General features: G+C 50.1%; 2 protein-coding genes across 6 annotated transcripts in view; both read right to left on the reverse strand.

The window, feature by feature from the left end:
- LOC111143839 (glutamine rich 1) overlaps positions 1–4,819 on the reverse strand; it is a 54,426-nt gene extending 49,607 nt beyond the window's left edge. The window contains exons 1-2 of one of the 3 annotated variants that reach the window (XM_022497776.1): positions 4,119–4,249; positions 3,279–3,338 (exon numbers count right to left, since the gene is read on the reverse strand). The gene's annotated coding sequence lies outside the window, so the exon portion shown is untranslated. Of the gene's footprint in view, positions 1–3,278; positions 3,339–4,072; positions 4,250–4,797 lie in introns of those variants that run through there. The other 2 variants (XM_022497777.1, XM_022497778.1) reach the window with 2 other exon arrangements.
- Positions 4,820–6,155: 1,336 nt separating this feature from the next.
- LOC111144169 (glutaminyl-tRNA synthetase) lies at positions 6,156–13,144 on the reverse strand. 3 transcript variants are annotated; one of them, XM_022498345.1, is made up of 24 exons: positions 13,012–13,144; positions 12,704–12,851; positions 12,223–12,332; positions 11,990–12,065; positions 11,704–11,768; positions 11,077–11,130; positions 10,886–10,946; positions 10,461–10,532; positions 10,260–10,345; positions 10,006–10,092; positions 9,267–9,366; positions 9,068–9,146; positions 8,877–8,985; positions 8,653–8,783; positions 8,452–8,544; positions 8,202–8,339; positions 8,031–8,118; positions 7,799–7,942; positions 7,592–7,696; positions 7,306–7,398; positions 7,077–7,204; positions 6,905–6,971; positions 6,706–6,831; positions 6,156–6,298 (listed from the first exon to the last, which is right to left on the reverse strand). In XM_022498345.1, exons 1-24 carry the CDS (start codon positions 13,126–13,128, stop codon positions 6,248–6,250), a joined length of 2,328 nt encoding a protein of 775 aa, XP_022354053.1. In that variant the 5' UTR covers positions 13,129–13,144; the 3' UTR covers positions 6,156–6,247. The 3 variants fall into 3 exon arrangements, with proteins under 3 accessions (XP_022354053.1, XP_022354054.1, XP_022354055.1); XM_022498346.1 differs by having other exon boundaries at positions 12,737–12,851; positions 13,012–13,134; XM_022498347.1 differs by lacking the exons at positions 6,156–6,298; positions 6,706–6,831; positions 6,905–6,971 and having other exon boundaries at positions 7,095–7,220.
- Positions 13,145–14,967: the final 1,823 nt, after the last annotated feature.

Here is a 14,967-nt window from a genome sequence, read left to right on the forward strand (position 1 = left end):
TTCAATGACTTGAAATGCCACTGTTATCATATACCAAATTCATATAAAGAAAGTCCGCTCCTAAGCATTTACTGAGTGTTCTACGGATCTACTAACACAGTAGCCAAAAAAAAAAAAAAAGATGTTAATATCTGGAAGAGTTCTTGTCCTCTCAATAGCTTATTTAAATTTAACAAAGAAATAAATTATGTGTGAAAAGGGAACTAATACAATTGTATTTATATATCCCAATATTGTTTATATACCTAAAGAAAAAAAAAGCAAAAAAACCTGCTAACAGTAGTTCTGCCTTGGTGGTAGATTCAGAGGACTTAAATTTCTTCCTGTTTAATACTCTCCTATATTTTCCACAATTTGTATTAAATCAAAAAGATAATTAAAAATTAATCTTTTTACACACCAATTACACCACAGTAACACACAAACAATTCTGGCTGACCGTAGCATGATTTTTCCCTCAAAACCTAAAACTCTTATTAAAGACAAAATCATCAAGCACCAGAGCTTGCATAATAATGAAGACTGTTAACTTCTTCAAGATGCTACTCACAAGGCTGCACTAGGGTGAGCCCTGGTAATGGAGAAATGGAAAAACTCTCTACAACCCCCCAAAGAAGCAAGATTCTTAATTAGCTCCAGGTCAAAGACTTGGTGAGCAACAGTAAATTAAATGATTAATTAAAATACTTCAGAAAAACATGAAGCTGGAGGGAAAGTTGAATACTCCCAATTTCTGGGAGTCAAAAAGCAAAGAGTGAGGAAAACACTTTGGGGCTCATTGGGATAGGGCAGTCTGTAAACAAGCATTTGCTTCTGAATACTCTTAAGCATAGCTGCTTTGCAAAACAATAAACAGAAAACCCCACACCAAAAGACCTAGAAAATTTTCACTTATATACACACCTATCAATCACTAGTATTTCCCCAGTATCTTCTACTGGAGCTTAGCACAGTGTCTGACAGATTTAGGCCCTCAATGTATGAAGTTATCATTACTTTTATTATTTTATAACTAGAACACAAGAAGGTATGATGGACAAAGGTTATTCTAAAGGAATAATCTATTACATTTTCATAGATCTCTTTGCCAATTTCTTTCTTTTTTCTATTTAGGTACTAAAGGAAGACTTAAATACTCACCAGAATCATCCTATCTTGGGTCTCCTCAAATTTCTGATACCTGTTCCCAGTTTCCCATGCAGTTCCACAAAGCAGGTCTTGAATATAAAATGGACTAAGAGAAGAAACTCTGAGCTGCCTCAGAGCCCTGCCTCTTCTTGTTTACCCAGTCATGTTATTGGGCCCCTCTCACAGTTCACATCTACTGTGTGTAGATGGCTCCTTACAGCTCTGTTTAAGTCCGTTTGAAGAACACATTCACATTAAAAAAGAAATCAACTTCTATTTTAAGGAGCTGCAGTCACATCTGTCCTAATTAACATAAAGAATCATTTCAAAGAAGCAAATTGGGAGATACACTTCTATTCTTAAGGATACGAAACCTATACATGGTTTGGGATAAGTATTATCCCACTGGGTCATTTATCTGCCCCACACCTTTACCAGAGGAATGCCTGATTTAGGGGCATTTTTGCCATGTTTCTATTTTTGGACAACACACTTTCAACCAGGAACTTAAATTCACATTCCCACCAAAGACTGATGGACTGTAAACTGGCACAACCATTTGTATCAACTAGTAAAGCTGAATTCTATCCCCAGGTGTGTATCACACACATATACAGAAAGGTAATTATACAAGAATGTTCAAAGTAGTATTGTTAGTAACAGCCCCAAACTGGAAGAAATCTAGATGTCTAGCAATAACAGACGGGATGAGTAAATTATGGTACAGTCATATAGTTGAATACTATAAAGAAACCGGAATGAATGAACTACAGTCACACACAATGGGGATGAATTTAGCAATGCTTAAAGAAGGAAGACATAAAATACAGTATGATTCCATGTACATAAAACTCAAAAGCAAACAAAACTATGTTGTTGAGAAATATGAAGGTGATAAAAGTAAAAAGAAAAAGAACATGATTGTCACAGAAGTCAAAATGATAATTATCTCTAGCAGTTGAGAAGCTATGACTAGGAATGGACCCCTGAAGGGTGCAGGGGTGCTGGCACTGTTCTACTTCTTGAAGAGGTCGTAAACCAGTGGTTCATTTTATAATTTTTCATTAAATTTTATACAGATCACCTGAATTTACAGGTATTTAAAAAAAAAAAAAAAAAAAAAAAAAAAAAAAAAAAAGCTTTGATACAGCCAACCAGCTCTACCTAAAATTTTGCTCTAGCCTCAAGTGTGACACCAAAAGTTCATTCTTTCCCCCTTTTCAGCAAAGCAAGAGGTTAATCTATCCCTTGTTCATGCAGCCACAATCAGAAATCACAATCCTGGAGAGGACTTAAAACATCTGGAACAAAATGCAGGGCAACTAAGTACAAAGTAACAGAAAAGAATAGGTGCTCATATAACACCTCATTCTGAGATGGAGAAATAAAAGACCATTACAGACAAAGAATGGCCATTTCAAAAGTAGACAAGAAGCATGACACATAGAGTTCAAACCACAACTGATTAAAAGACAGCATGCAAACTTTAAGGAAAAGATTCCTAATTCTGAAGCTGTCATAATGCAAGACAGTCATAACTAGAGCCCCTGACTTTGGTTACCTTTTGGGAGCAATTAAAATTTTAAGAAATCTGAACCCCTATTTGATCTATTTGAAATGGCAACAACATAAGCTGGAAAGGGGATGTGTAAAGCAAAGGTTTATGAAAAGGTACACAAACTATTCATCACAGAGGGCTGAAAGTAGGAGATCCTCTAATAGATAAATCTAAGTTAATGAGCTTACAAAAATATTATCTACAAACACCAATTTAAACGGCAGACCTCAAACTTAATAGTTAAAAACAAAGATATCTTGGAACAGGCAGGCCTAAAAGGTATATCAAAATTTTAAGTCTACCTCAAACTTTACTACTTTTCTTTGCACCACTTAAGGTCCTTAGAAAAGCTGTGCACCCTCATGCTAAAACCTGAAAGTTGCATTGACTTACATTTCAAGGGAAGAAAAGTGTTCAAGCAGCAAACTGTGGCTGGATTCAAAGATGCAGTTCTCCCACATCTTCAATTTCCCAGCACTTAGTAGTTTCTGTCAGACAGCACCCAGAGTAATTGGCAGGATTTGTAATGTTTCAATACTACTAGGAAAAAGACTGCACACATATTTTCAGCATATGAATGATTTTAACTCACCAGTCACCATGTTGCATGTATTTCTGCTGCTTGTCCTGAGTTCTTAAGACTTGTAACATTCTGAAGAAGATAGAACAAAGAAGTCCTTTCCATCCTCAGCCTCTTTTTAAATTTTAACTTTGTTCTTAAAATACAGTATATTAAAAGAATTACCCCCATCATTATTAAGTTTGGTAGCTAATTTTACTTCCTCTTAGCTTCTTTTTCTTTCAACTTAATTAAGCAAGACTGTAAAACAGTCAGATGTCTTATCTTAGAAAAAAGAAGTGCGTTATTTCTCTAGGACAAACCTAGAACTCCCCTAGTACCATACCAACAACAAAAAAGCCGAAAACGATTGAAATTCTACATCAAAAGTGACTTCTGCAGTGATATATGAACAGATTTTAGGAATTTCTGTTGGGGAATTTTGTAATTATAAAAGAAGGCAGAGCACAGGTTTCTCAGGTTGTTTAATTTTGTTCTGGTCAACTTTTTGGCTGAGAGATAGCGGGCCTTCCTTAGTCTAACAGAATACAAGCAAGCCCCTCCCACCCACACAGAAGAAAAGGCTGCATTTAAGGATCTGAAGTGGAATTTTAAAGCTCGGGTAATTTCACGACCACAGAAGAGGATCCCCTTCCGGAGCGCACAGAGGTGACGCGTAGGAACTGCGCTTATGGAAGAATTACTTTGCAATGACAAGAAAGCAGGTACCGCTGAAGAGCCTTCCAGGATTAACCTTCCCTCTCCAGCACAAAGCACAAGAACAAGGTGAGGAAACTCGAGGGGGCTCGCTGCCCTCACAGACCTACATAGCTCAGTTTCAGAAACAGGGCAGCACCCTCCCCGCACATTAGCCTCAAGTCACTGCATTCTTCGAGAAGAACGAGCAATCTCGCCGGCCTCGCGGAAGAGCGGATCCTTAAGTCAGACGGTAAAGCCGGTCGGTTTCTCCCCAGGCCTAGGCCACGGCGGTCCGGGGACGTCACCAGAGCAGGAAGGGCCCAACCCACAACCTTCCTCACACTGCGAGCCTCCCGCCAGCTCGCCGCCGCTCCACGCAGCAGAGGTGTCCTGCGCGTCCTCGCGGCGGCAGCGTCGCCACCCAACAGCAGGGCGCGCGCCCCGAAAGCGGGGGTCGCGGGCGGGCGCGCGCCACCGACACCCGCTCTTGCCCAAGGGCCGCAGCACCAGGAGCGGAGATACCCAAACCGGGAACGCGCACGTCGGCGGCCACGCGCGCCAGGAGGGCCGCACAGCGCGCGCGCGCCCGCGTATAAACAGGCCCGGCCGCGCGCGAGAACCAGTGCGCGTTCGCGCGCCGCACCCACCCGAGTCCCCGACCTGCCTCTTCCCACTCCACAAGGGGCGGGGGCGCGCGAGCCCAGGGACATTCTCCTCTCCGGAGCCGCCCCGAGGTCTCCTGGGCCCAGAGGCAGCGGCCCGCCCGCCCGCCCCCGCCCGCCGTTGTGTGGGGTGGGCCCGCTGTCTCAGGCCCACAGGTTCGCCACATCTCTGCCCCAGCTGCAGCCCTCACCCGGCGACGTCGTCGTCGCCGCCACCGCCGCCGCCGCCGCTCTACCCGCCGGCCCCGCCGCACCGCTCGGGGCCCCGGTTCCGCCGTCGCCGCTCCAAGACCGACAGGATTTTCCCCTCACAGCTCCCTGGGCGCCATCTTACATTCAACCCTCACAGCCAATGGGTGCCGAATGCCCCTCTCGCGATAACCGAAGCGTCGAATCCCGCGAGAGTTGAGACTGCCTCCTGGCCAGACTTAAAGGGAACGCTTGTGCTGAGGCGAGAGGCCGGGCCTCCGGATGCAGAAACGGCGAGTAGAGCGAGGAGTGTAGGGCGGAGCGGCCCGCCCTCGGACGCCCCTCCATGCTGGGCGGGGCCAGGGCCGCAGACCGGCCTGGAGTAGGAGCCTGGGCGGTTTGGGTCTCAAGCTTGCTCTCTGGACCCACCTTCTGCAGCCTGTCTGGGCCTCCTTCAATCGCTCAGCCCCACATGGGGCGGGGCCCTGTCTCTTGCTTAAGGTAGCCCCCGCAGCCTCTTGACCTAGGCTCTGCGCCCCCGTACCATCGCCCCACCTGGGAAGCCCAGAGTCACTTTCGTGCTGGAGTCCTTAACAGTTAGGAACCCCCTCCTCAATCCGCCGCCTTCCTAATCCAGCCTTCAGCAACCCAGTCCACCTTAAAGCGGGCCTCTGGTAGCCTGGTGTTTGTATACAGGGAAAATGTGGAGGGTGTTAAAGCTGCAGGCACACGTGGGCCTCACTAGTAGCCCACACTGCCCCTGAGGGCAACCAGTCGATTATAGACTTTTTTTAAAAAGGGCCCCAGGGCCTTTGCACTTGTTCCTCCTGTCTGGCAAACAACTCCTTGGTCCCTAGGGGTTCCCTAAGGAGTCACCTCCTGAGAGTACTTTGAGGCACAGGATTGGTCAGGAACTTCCTCCAGCCTTGTACAGGCCCCAGGAAGACCTGTCTTGCACAGTGCCTGGTCACCCTCTGTCTGCCCAACTAGTCCGTCAACTTAGAAGGCCACCTCACAAGTCTTCCTCTTCTCATTTTGCCTGCCACATAGATGGCACTCAATAATTATTTGCTAAATGATTAGACTGAGAACCAGGTGTTTTCATCTGCCTGGGCACACAGGCAGACACAAACCCTTCAGATCCCTCTGGCACAAGTTTCCAAACAGTGGGACAGCACTCAGAGCCTGCTAGCCCCTCATGCCAGGTGCACAGGATTTCAAATCAGGCCCAGATCCCCGCCCTAGAGCACTAAGAAGTGTATCAGTGGTTTCAAAGGTATGTGCAGTGCACCTCCTCCCTACCCTCAGCAAGTCTCTGAGGTCCTCAGGAGCTGGAAGTGCAGACAGACAACACACAGACTCCAGGGGATTTAGCTGTTCTTTATTGACATGGAGTCTGAGTACCCTTGGCCTCCAGAAGCATGAGGTAGGTCCACGGGGCTTCCTTACAGCTCACACCTTTCCTGGGTCCTCTTTCAGTGTGACAGTCCGGTTGAAGACAAGCTGGATGGCAGAGGGGGAAGAATGACAACCAAGCCAGAACCAGGCTAGGAAGCCCAGACCTCACCAGACCCTACCCTTACCTCCTCCCAGGGGAGCTGAGGGTCAGGACATTTGGGTTCTCAATAACTATGACTTTGGGTAGAGGACTGGATGACTTTAGGCCTCCATTTTATAAGGATTATAACAACCACTATGCCTGACCCCTACACCCTTGAGGAGTAAGAAAGGCAGGGGCCATACAAAATTTTGTGCCTGGACCTCTGAACCTGTTTCCTCATCAGTAAAACATGAACCCCATCTCAAGTGGTAAGGATTAACTAAGTGAATGTTGGCAGAGCACTTGGCACAGTAAATGGTAGCTACCATTGTCACTGTTGTACAAAGGGCAGGCAGGTAAACTCGTGTACCTGTCCCTGGCTGCTGTCGGGATCCACAGAGAAGTAGCCAAGCCGCTCAAACTGGAACTTGTCAAAGGGCTTTGCCAAGGCCACAGAGCAGTCCACTAACGCTGACTCCACCACTTGTAGCGATGCCTGTGGGCAGGAAACTCAGGGGCCGTCCAGCCAGAGAGACGCACCACCCTCACCTTATACCCCATGAGCCTACCGGGTTCAGGTCACTTAAGAATCCACCAGGCACCTCAGCAGGATCCTCAGGGTTCTTGTGCTGAAATCTGTAACCAGAAGGAAGGTCAAGACCCCAGCTAAGTAGCCATAGCAGGCAAGGCCCATCTTGTGCCCATCTTGTATCTGCATACACCCCAGCTCTGTTCACTCACAGTCTCTCATAAAGGCGAATCTCACAAGTCAGAGGCTGGGACACCCAGTGAATAAAGGCCTTGGGCTTTTCTCCAGTATCCGCCCGTCTACAGGTCACCTCCAGGCTCTCTACACAGCCACTGGGGCCCTGGAAGTCGAGGAGCCTACAATTAGACCCAGGGACCACTACTAGAACTGGAGTCTGCATGCACCCAGATCCTCCCCACAGCAGGCACTGACTGCTCTCACCTTGACAACATTCTGCAGCTCGATGACATAGCCTGTATGTCTTAGACCCACAGGCTGGCCCCATGCCAGGCGCTTATAGCCAGGCTCTGGCTCCTAGAGGTAGGAAGTAGTGTGGACACAGGAGACTGCAAAGGTCAAAAAAGTACAAGAGGCTTCTCCCCCCACCCCTATGTCTGGCAGGGGCTGGTTCATCTGAAGTAGGAAGTAGGTGGACTGACAAAAGGAGATGAAGGGATCTCAGGACTGGGCTCAACAGCAAACAGGACCCTTCACACCCCCTACTTACTTCTTTGAAGTCAGTCCTTTCAATGAAGACCATGGGTCCAAAGGGAACCTGATGGAAGCCCTTGGTCTCATCAGCTGGAAAGTTGGGAACCTGGATGTCTAAGGACTATAGCAGGAGATGGGTGTGAGTCACACTAGACACTGGGACCCCCATGTCCAGACCCAGGTGCCCCCCTCCCCCAAAACATACATAGAGAGGCACACCTACCTTGGTAGCAGGAAAGTTGGTGATGACGACCTGTAATGGCTCCAGCACAGCCATGGCCCGTGGGGCTGTGTCATTTAGCACATCACGCACGCAGGCCTCTAGCAGATGGGGTTCCATCGTGGTCTGTGCCACTGTCACCCCCACCTAGCAGGAAGATCAGCATCACTCACAGCCACAACCACAAACTGCACTACTCAGCCCCCACCTGCCCACCCAGCCCACTGGGCTATACCCGAGCACAAAAGTTGTTGATGGCCTCAGGCGGAAAGCCCCGCCGTCGTAAGGCTGTGAGTGTGAAGAGCCGTGGGTCATCCCAGTCCCTGCAGGCAAGGAGGTGGTGAGATACTGGCAGTATATGCCACTAGTTACTTCCAACCTTCAGTGAGATAAACAATCATCCTACCGCACAGCACCAGCTGCCACAAGCTGCAGAATCTTCCTCTTGGACACAACAGCATAGTGAAGGTTGAGACGGCCGTACTCCCACTGAACAGGGCAATAGACATCCAAAGCATTGCACAGCCAGAAGTAGGAAGAGCGTCTGGGGTGGGAGAGTAGAGTCAGGTCTGGCCACATCAGACCAGAGAGAGACCACAGGAAGGGCTGCTGGAATCCCACTGGCCCTCGCCACCCCATAGGCCCAGCTCCCTCACCGGGCCTGGAATTCCTTGGTGCAGAGTGAGTGGGTGATGTGCTCGATGGAGTCACAGAGGCAGTGTGTGTAGTCATAGGTGGGATAGATGCACCTGCAGGGCATAGGCAATGGGCCCCACCATCCAGCCCCACTCTGCCCTACCCATGGCCCCCCCACCCCACTCTACAATCCCACAGCCCCATCCCATGTTCACACCCACCAGGTGTCCCCCGTGCGATGGTGTGGTGTATACTTGACTCGATAGGCCACAGGGTCCATCTTGCCATCCTCCATCACCAGCTTCATCCGCAATGTGGCCTCACCCTCCGCAAACTTGCCCTTGCGCATTGCCTGACAGGACCAAGGGCTCAGACTGCCTCTCAGCACAGGGGCACCTCCTCCTCAGCACCCACCCAGACCCAGCTTGCCCCTCTAGAACCCCACCTCAAAGAGCAGCAGTGACTCCTCTACAGGACGGTCTCTCCAGGGTGAGGGCAATGAGTTATGGCCTTTGAGCTCCTCTCCTCGCTGGTGGCACACATAGGCCTGGCCCCTATGGGGGAAGAGGTATGAGCACCCAAGATGGCTATGTCCTGGGCAGCCTGCCTAGTTCTATGTGACAGCCCCGGCCTCACCTACGGATGAGCTCCACGGCCCAGGCATACAGCTGGTCAAAGTAATCAGAGGCATATGTAACCTTGTAAGGACTGTAACCTGGGGCAGAAAAAGACTTGGTATGAGCAACGAGCCAGGGACACCCAATGGCAAGCCATAGCCCACAGAGAGGCCCGCTGACCACCAGTTCTTTCTTCCCAGCCCTTGCCCAGCCCATACCCAGCCAGGCCACCATGTCGTAGATGGCAGTGAAGAACTTTGCTTCCTCCTTCTCAGGGTTGGTGTCATCAAAGCGTAGAAAACAGATCCCATTGTTGGCCTAGGAGTTATAGAATCTGTGAGCTCTCACATCATCAGCTTCCAGAGTCCAACTCATTAAACTTGGACATTCTCAGAGCTCTCCCGTGTCAGAATTGAAAACACCTTCAGGAGTTTCACTCATCTGCCCGTATCTAAATGCCTTAAACAAAGCATCTTATACGAACTCCAGACACCCTCTATCTAAGCCTGAGGAGTTGCACTGGGCAGTTCACCAAAGTTGAACTCACTGCCTCAACTACAGCTTTTTCCCAATGAACCCAATGGATTCCTGGCCTTTTTTTTTTTTTTTTTAAGATTTTATTTATTTATTTGCCAGATAGAGACCACAAGTAGGCAGAGAGGCAGGCAGAGAGAGAGGAAGAAGCAGGCTCCCCGCTGAGCAGAGATCCCGATGTGGGGCTCGATCCCAGGACCCTGGGATCATGACCCGAACTAAAGACAGAGGCTTTAACCCACTGAGCCACCCAGGCACCCCATGGATTCCTGGCCTTTTATCACATACATGATTCCCCTCCGCGTTCTCTGTCCGCTCTGGGCACATTATAGCAGCAGCAGGAAAGGCAAGGGACACCTTTCCAGTATCAAGTCTTGGGAGCAGCAAGTGGTCACCCTGACTGCCAGACCCCCACATACTCACCTTGGCATAGCCAAAGTTGAAGTTGATAGCTTTGGCATGTCCTATGTGCAGGATTCCATTGGGTTCCGGCGGGAACCGGGTCCGTACCTGAGATGAGGGAAATAGGACATTTAAGCCAGAAGTGAGACTGCCCTCAAGGGACAGATGCTCCTTCCTAGGAAGGCCAGGTGATGGGTTAGATGGAGCAGCATGAAGGCAGCCCAGGCCCCCTGGCAAGTGACAGGACTAACTTGCCCAACAGTACTTCCACACACCTGTCCTCCAGTGATCTCCAGGTGCTGCTTCAGTAGGTCCATGGTGTGTGGAGTGGTTACATAGCCTGGGGTCTTATAGTTTTCACCTGCCAGGGCCAGAACAAGCCTGAGGACTGCGCTGCAGCCCAAGGCTCCCTACACTGGCTGTGAGAGTTACTATCAAGATCTTACCCTCCCCAGGATTTTGACCTGCCTGCTCACCAGGTTTGTGGAACTTAAGTGCCTCCCCTCGGAGCTGCTCCATCAGAGAGTGGGCCTGGTCAGCAGCCTCACCTGTGAAGAACAGACCAAAGAAAACTTATCCTCTGATCCTCTGAATACAGCTACCTCGTGCAGCTCAGGGAGGTACTTCTCAGTACTCCCCAAATCCTGCAACCAAAGGAAAACCAGACAGGTTCTTCTTTCTCCAACCCCGGAGACAAGAGGTACAGAGCCAGACTTCTCTGTTTCCTCATGCTAGTCTCTGGGTAATGAGAACAAAGGAAACACCAGGAATTCCAATCTGGCAGTGGAAGGTAGGATGATGAGGAAGTTAATGGCCTGAGGAGACTGGGCTACAAGAACCCATCATGTAGAAAGCCTAGAAGTCAGAGAGCTGAATGTGTCAGGGACCTCAAGCCTCTCACCATTCTCCATCATGTCCTTTGCTGTCCTCCAGTCTTTCTCTTCTGGCCGAGCTTTTGACAACTGAGAGAAGCCCAGAAGTTGGGTCAGGGTCTCAGGATCACTGGGGCCACATGCTCCCTTCCCCAGCCGGAAGTCTCACCCCACCCCACCTCATCCTCAGGGAGCCAGGACCATACCCAGGAAACCCCACCTTGGGTTTCTTCTCCAGATCAGTCTCTGTCTTGGGACCCAGAAGGTGAAGAACCTGCACAGAAACCGGGGTTTGGGCTGAAACAAGAGTGTTCTGCTTCAAGGAGCCTCTGATTGACCCCGCCCACCTACCCAAAGGCTTTCTGGCTTGCCTACCAATATTGCCTTGAAGAACCTACCTAGCCCATCCCACTTCTCCTCCTCACATGGTTCTGCTGGCCCCAAATGCTCTTTCCCCCCTGAGAGTCCAAAATCTGGTGACAAAACAGGTAACAAAAACTGCCATTTACAGAGAGGAACTGTGGGCTCAGCATCAAGACAACAAACTACCTCAGCCATCAGCCTCTTGTGATTCTTACCCGTCATCTGAGATGAGGGCCATATCACCTCTGTTTATAAGATGAGGAAATTAAGGTTCAGAGGAACGCAACTCACCGGAAAACAGGCGCAATCCAGAGGCCCAACTCTTTTACTGCCCACCAGGGTAGTGCTCTTCCACACTGGGCTCTATGATCCACCACAGCAGGGACAGTGTCTCTTCCCCTCCCACCCCCATGTATCTTTCAGTGGACCCTAGGCACTGTCCATGGCAGGGTCTTTGCCTGCTTCAGCTCAAGGAGTTGCTCACCTGCATGTCCACTTCGTGCTTGATCATTTTGCCATCTGCCCACTTGAGCATAGCTCGAGCCTCTCCTAGAAACATGGACACAAGGAGCTGCAGAAAGGCCAAGAAGGACACTTCCTACTCTCTTTCACAAGAAAAAGTCCTAGCTGACCTCAAGAACCAGCGCCTGGGCCCAACCGGACCACTTTTAAAATGCTCTTTTCCTCCCTCTCCTCTCTCTCATTTATGCCCAAAAAAGAAGGTATGACCAGAGAGAACAACATAGTCCACTGCCCCAGGCCCTGCTCACCCATCAACAGTCCCATGTTGAAACGATAACGCTCCTCCAGGAGCTGGGGCCGGTGACGATTTATGGCAGCCTCCACCTGCAGAAAGCCAAACCATGCTGTTCAGAAAAGTGTCCTTCAGAAATGCTCTAAGGGACCCACACTCTCACCCTGTCTCTTCCTGGGTGGAGAAGCTGAGCCACTCCTTTCCAGGGTCAGTACTAAGGAGGTACCCGATGCCTAAGGAAAGACTCACAGCCTCTTCAATCTGCTCTGGGGTCACCATGACACCCACACCACATTCCTGCTCAAAGTCCTCGGTGTTGATGGGGTCCAGGGGATGACTTCGCACATACTCAAGGGCGGCTGAGAAAGGAGAACCAATGAGTGGCATCTCAGCTTCAAGAAGTGGTTAGACAGGGCCCTACCTAGCCCCATGAAATCCCAATAATCACAATTCGGCCTCCTCCGAGGTTAAGACTTGTTAAGAGATGCTCTGAGACCACAGGAAAGAATCGTGCTCTGATAGAAGCTCTCCTTTAGACCCACACAGTTCCTCAGTCAGTTTCACCACGGGGAACCCTCTCCACCCCTCATTGTCAGGGCGAAGGTTTAGAGAGGAACGCAGAAGGAGCATAGAAAAAGGCCACTGGGGGACTTGGCAGAAAGGGCAGACAGGGGTATTGGCTGAAGGGAGGAGTTGGAGATGGAAGTAGCAGGGCAGGCAAGGGTCTCACCGCTCAGCTGGAGCTCGGTGTGGATCTTCTTATTGGCTATGTAGCTCACAAGGAAAGAAAGACGCCGGGGATCCCTGAGTCGGGATGCCAAGCCATATAGCAGGGTCCCGGTAGCTTTGTCGATAGTGGAGCCCAGAGTCTGCTGCGCCTGGAGTTCAAGGGGTCAGAAGAGAAGCCCCACACCCAGTAAGAAAAACATGAGTTAGACAAGGTTGGTAGGTCGGGGTCGGGGTGAGGATGGGGATCGGGACCTGGTCCGGCATTGAAGCACAGTCGGCAGGCAGGGTCAAGGGCAGAGGGACTCCCACCTGGGTCGCCGCCTCGCGCAGCTGCGCACTCAGAGCCGTGTTCTTGAGCGTCTCCCGGGCCTTATGCTCGCTCAGGCCAAGGCCGGTGAAGAGCGACAGCGAGTCCAGAGCCGCCATTGCTGGGACACCGGAAACCGAAAAAAAACTTTAGGGCCAATCTGACGTTGGCATTAGCCCACTGACCAATAGGAGAGCGAAGCCGCCAGGGAAAGCCAATGGTAGCCGTCCTGGAGGGAGGGGCGGGCTACCCAGGGTCGTCGGCGCCATTTAAAAGACAGAGGCCACCAAACCGGTTCTTCCGAGCGCTTCACTTCCGTCTACGTTTTCGTGGTGCGGGTCGCTTGAAGTGAAGTGGTGGGGGCGGCAGGACTTTAGGGGAGATTTGCACGAACCTGGGAAGGAGTTCAGCACAGAAGCAGGAAAGCTTGGGACCATCCCATTTCCGTTGTTGGGAGCAACTGCGACTTCCTATCGCGTTTCTGACGTCACAGCTTTGGAGTTGTCATGGAAACAGCTGGAGGGCAGGGGACCGAACTCCGGAGAAACCCGTCAAGACTCCAGCAAAGATAGTGTGTAGAATGGCAGATAGAGGGGCTCCCTAAGTCCAGCACTTTTCAGGCGCCCACCTAGACGCACCTGGCTAGGAGACAGGTGTTTGGGCTGAAGAAGGACCTCAACGGTGTTCTGTAATGACTTCTTGTAAAATCTCCTGACATACGTACCCTCCCTTACCAAAGCATGCAAATATCACAAAAAACTACAAGCAAATTAGACCTGGAAATCCATTTGCAAGTGTTTGGCAAGATATTTTATTTTAGTTAGGATAGGGTGGAGCAGAGGAGATACAATCTTCATGATGAGGCCTGTTGTGCTTGGCGGAATCTCCCCAGTGTCTCACTGGACTTCTAGGACCTGCTGAGAATCAGGCTAAAGGATAACTGTTTTTTTTTGTGGAACTGGAGCTGCTGGGATGGTGAGAAGATCCCCAAATTTGGGATTGGAACTCAGGCTCTTTAGGCTTTGGGGTCACTAATACTTGTGGACCTTCAAGAACGAGGCAGGATATCCATGACTGCAGTCTATCCATGTTCTGTGTCCTGCATTGTGGTCATATCCCACTAATGACCAAGTGCCATTTCTGGGCCTACATCTGGGTCCCACATGATGATCACATCCAGGTTCTGCCCAGGGCTACACTGCACCAATACTGAAATCCATTCCTTTGTCTTGGCTCCCATGACTCCAGCCTGATGTCCAGCCCAGGCAAGACCAGGTGCAGGCATTGAGCTGGGGATGTAGTGCAGTGGTGCCATAAACAGGCACCAAGAAGCAGAGCCTCAGCCACACCACCCCTATGCTGAGTCCACAGCTACAGATACCTACCCCACAACAAAGGTGCCTTTGATGAGCACAGTGCCTGCCACATCCACTGTCCCCTCTGTACCTGATGCCACCGGATTTATTACAGCACCATTACCATCGAGTCCTGCAGGTCTAGTGATGGCTCCCTCAATGGAGTCAGGGCCTACATCACCTTTTCCGGTTCTCTCATAGTGCCTGCCCTGGGAACCTGTGGCTCCATGTCACAGGATGAGACAGTAGCCCCACCAATGTACCAAGAATGCCACAAGAAGCAGAGGCAAGCTACCCAGTCTTCTGGAGCCCTATGAATTGCCCAGAATAGAACCATGACATTTTATGGCCCAGCCCAGCAGCTGGCTTGCTTGCATGAAGTTGTGTCCTTGACACAACTTCAAGGAAAATCAAGAAAAAAAATGATGGAGAAAAGGAGAAAAGCCAGGCAGCAGTCAGCAAGGCCCAGCTTTGGCATGGGAAGAGGCAGGGTCCTGGGGCTGGCAGCACAGAGGTAGTAGGGGCCATAGTGCAGATGCCACAGAAGGGTATATGGCAGATACAACAGCAGCCAGGTTATGGTCAAGGGCAGAGAGCCCCGTG

This window comes from Enhydra lutris, unplaced genomic scaffold (assembly GCF_002288905.1).
Source record: "Enhydra lutris kenyoni isolate GAN:26980312 unplaced genomic scaffold, ASM228890v2 scaffoldscaffold10, whole genome shotgun sequence".
In the NCBI taxonomy this organism is placed as follows: Eukaryota; Metazoa; Chordata; class Mammalia; order Carnivora; family Mustelidae; genus Enhydra; species Enhydra lutris.

Excerpts from the sequence above, each read along its gene's own strand:
- LOC111144169 (XM_022498345.1), bottom strand. The coding sequence starts at position 13,128 with ATGGCGGCTCTGGACTCGCTGTCGCTCTTCACCGGCCTTGGCCTGAGC. Across the intron at positions 12,333-12,703 it reads CACCGAGCTCCAGCTGAGCG|CCGCCCTTGAGTATGTGCGA; the intron begins GTGAGACCCTTG and ends CTCCTTTCTCAG. Across the intron at positions 7,399-7,591 it reads AAAGGACTGACTTCAAAGAA|GAGCCAGAGCCTGGCTATAA; the intron begins GTAAGTAGGGGG and ends TCCTACCTCTAG.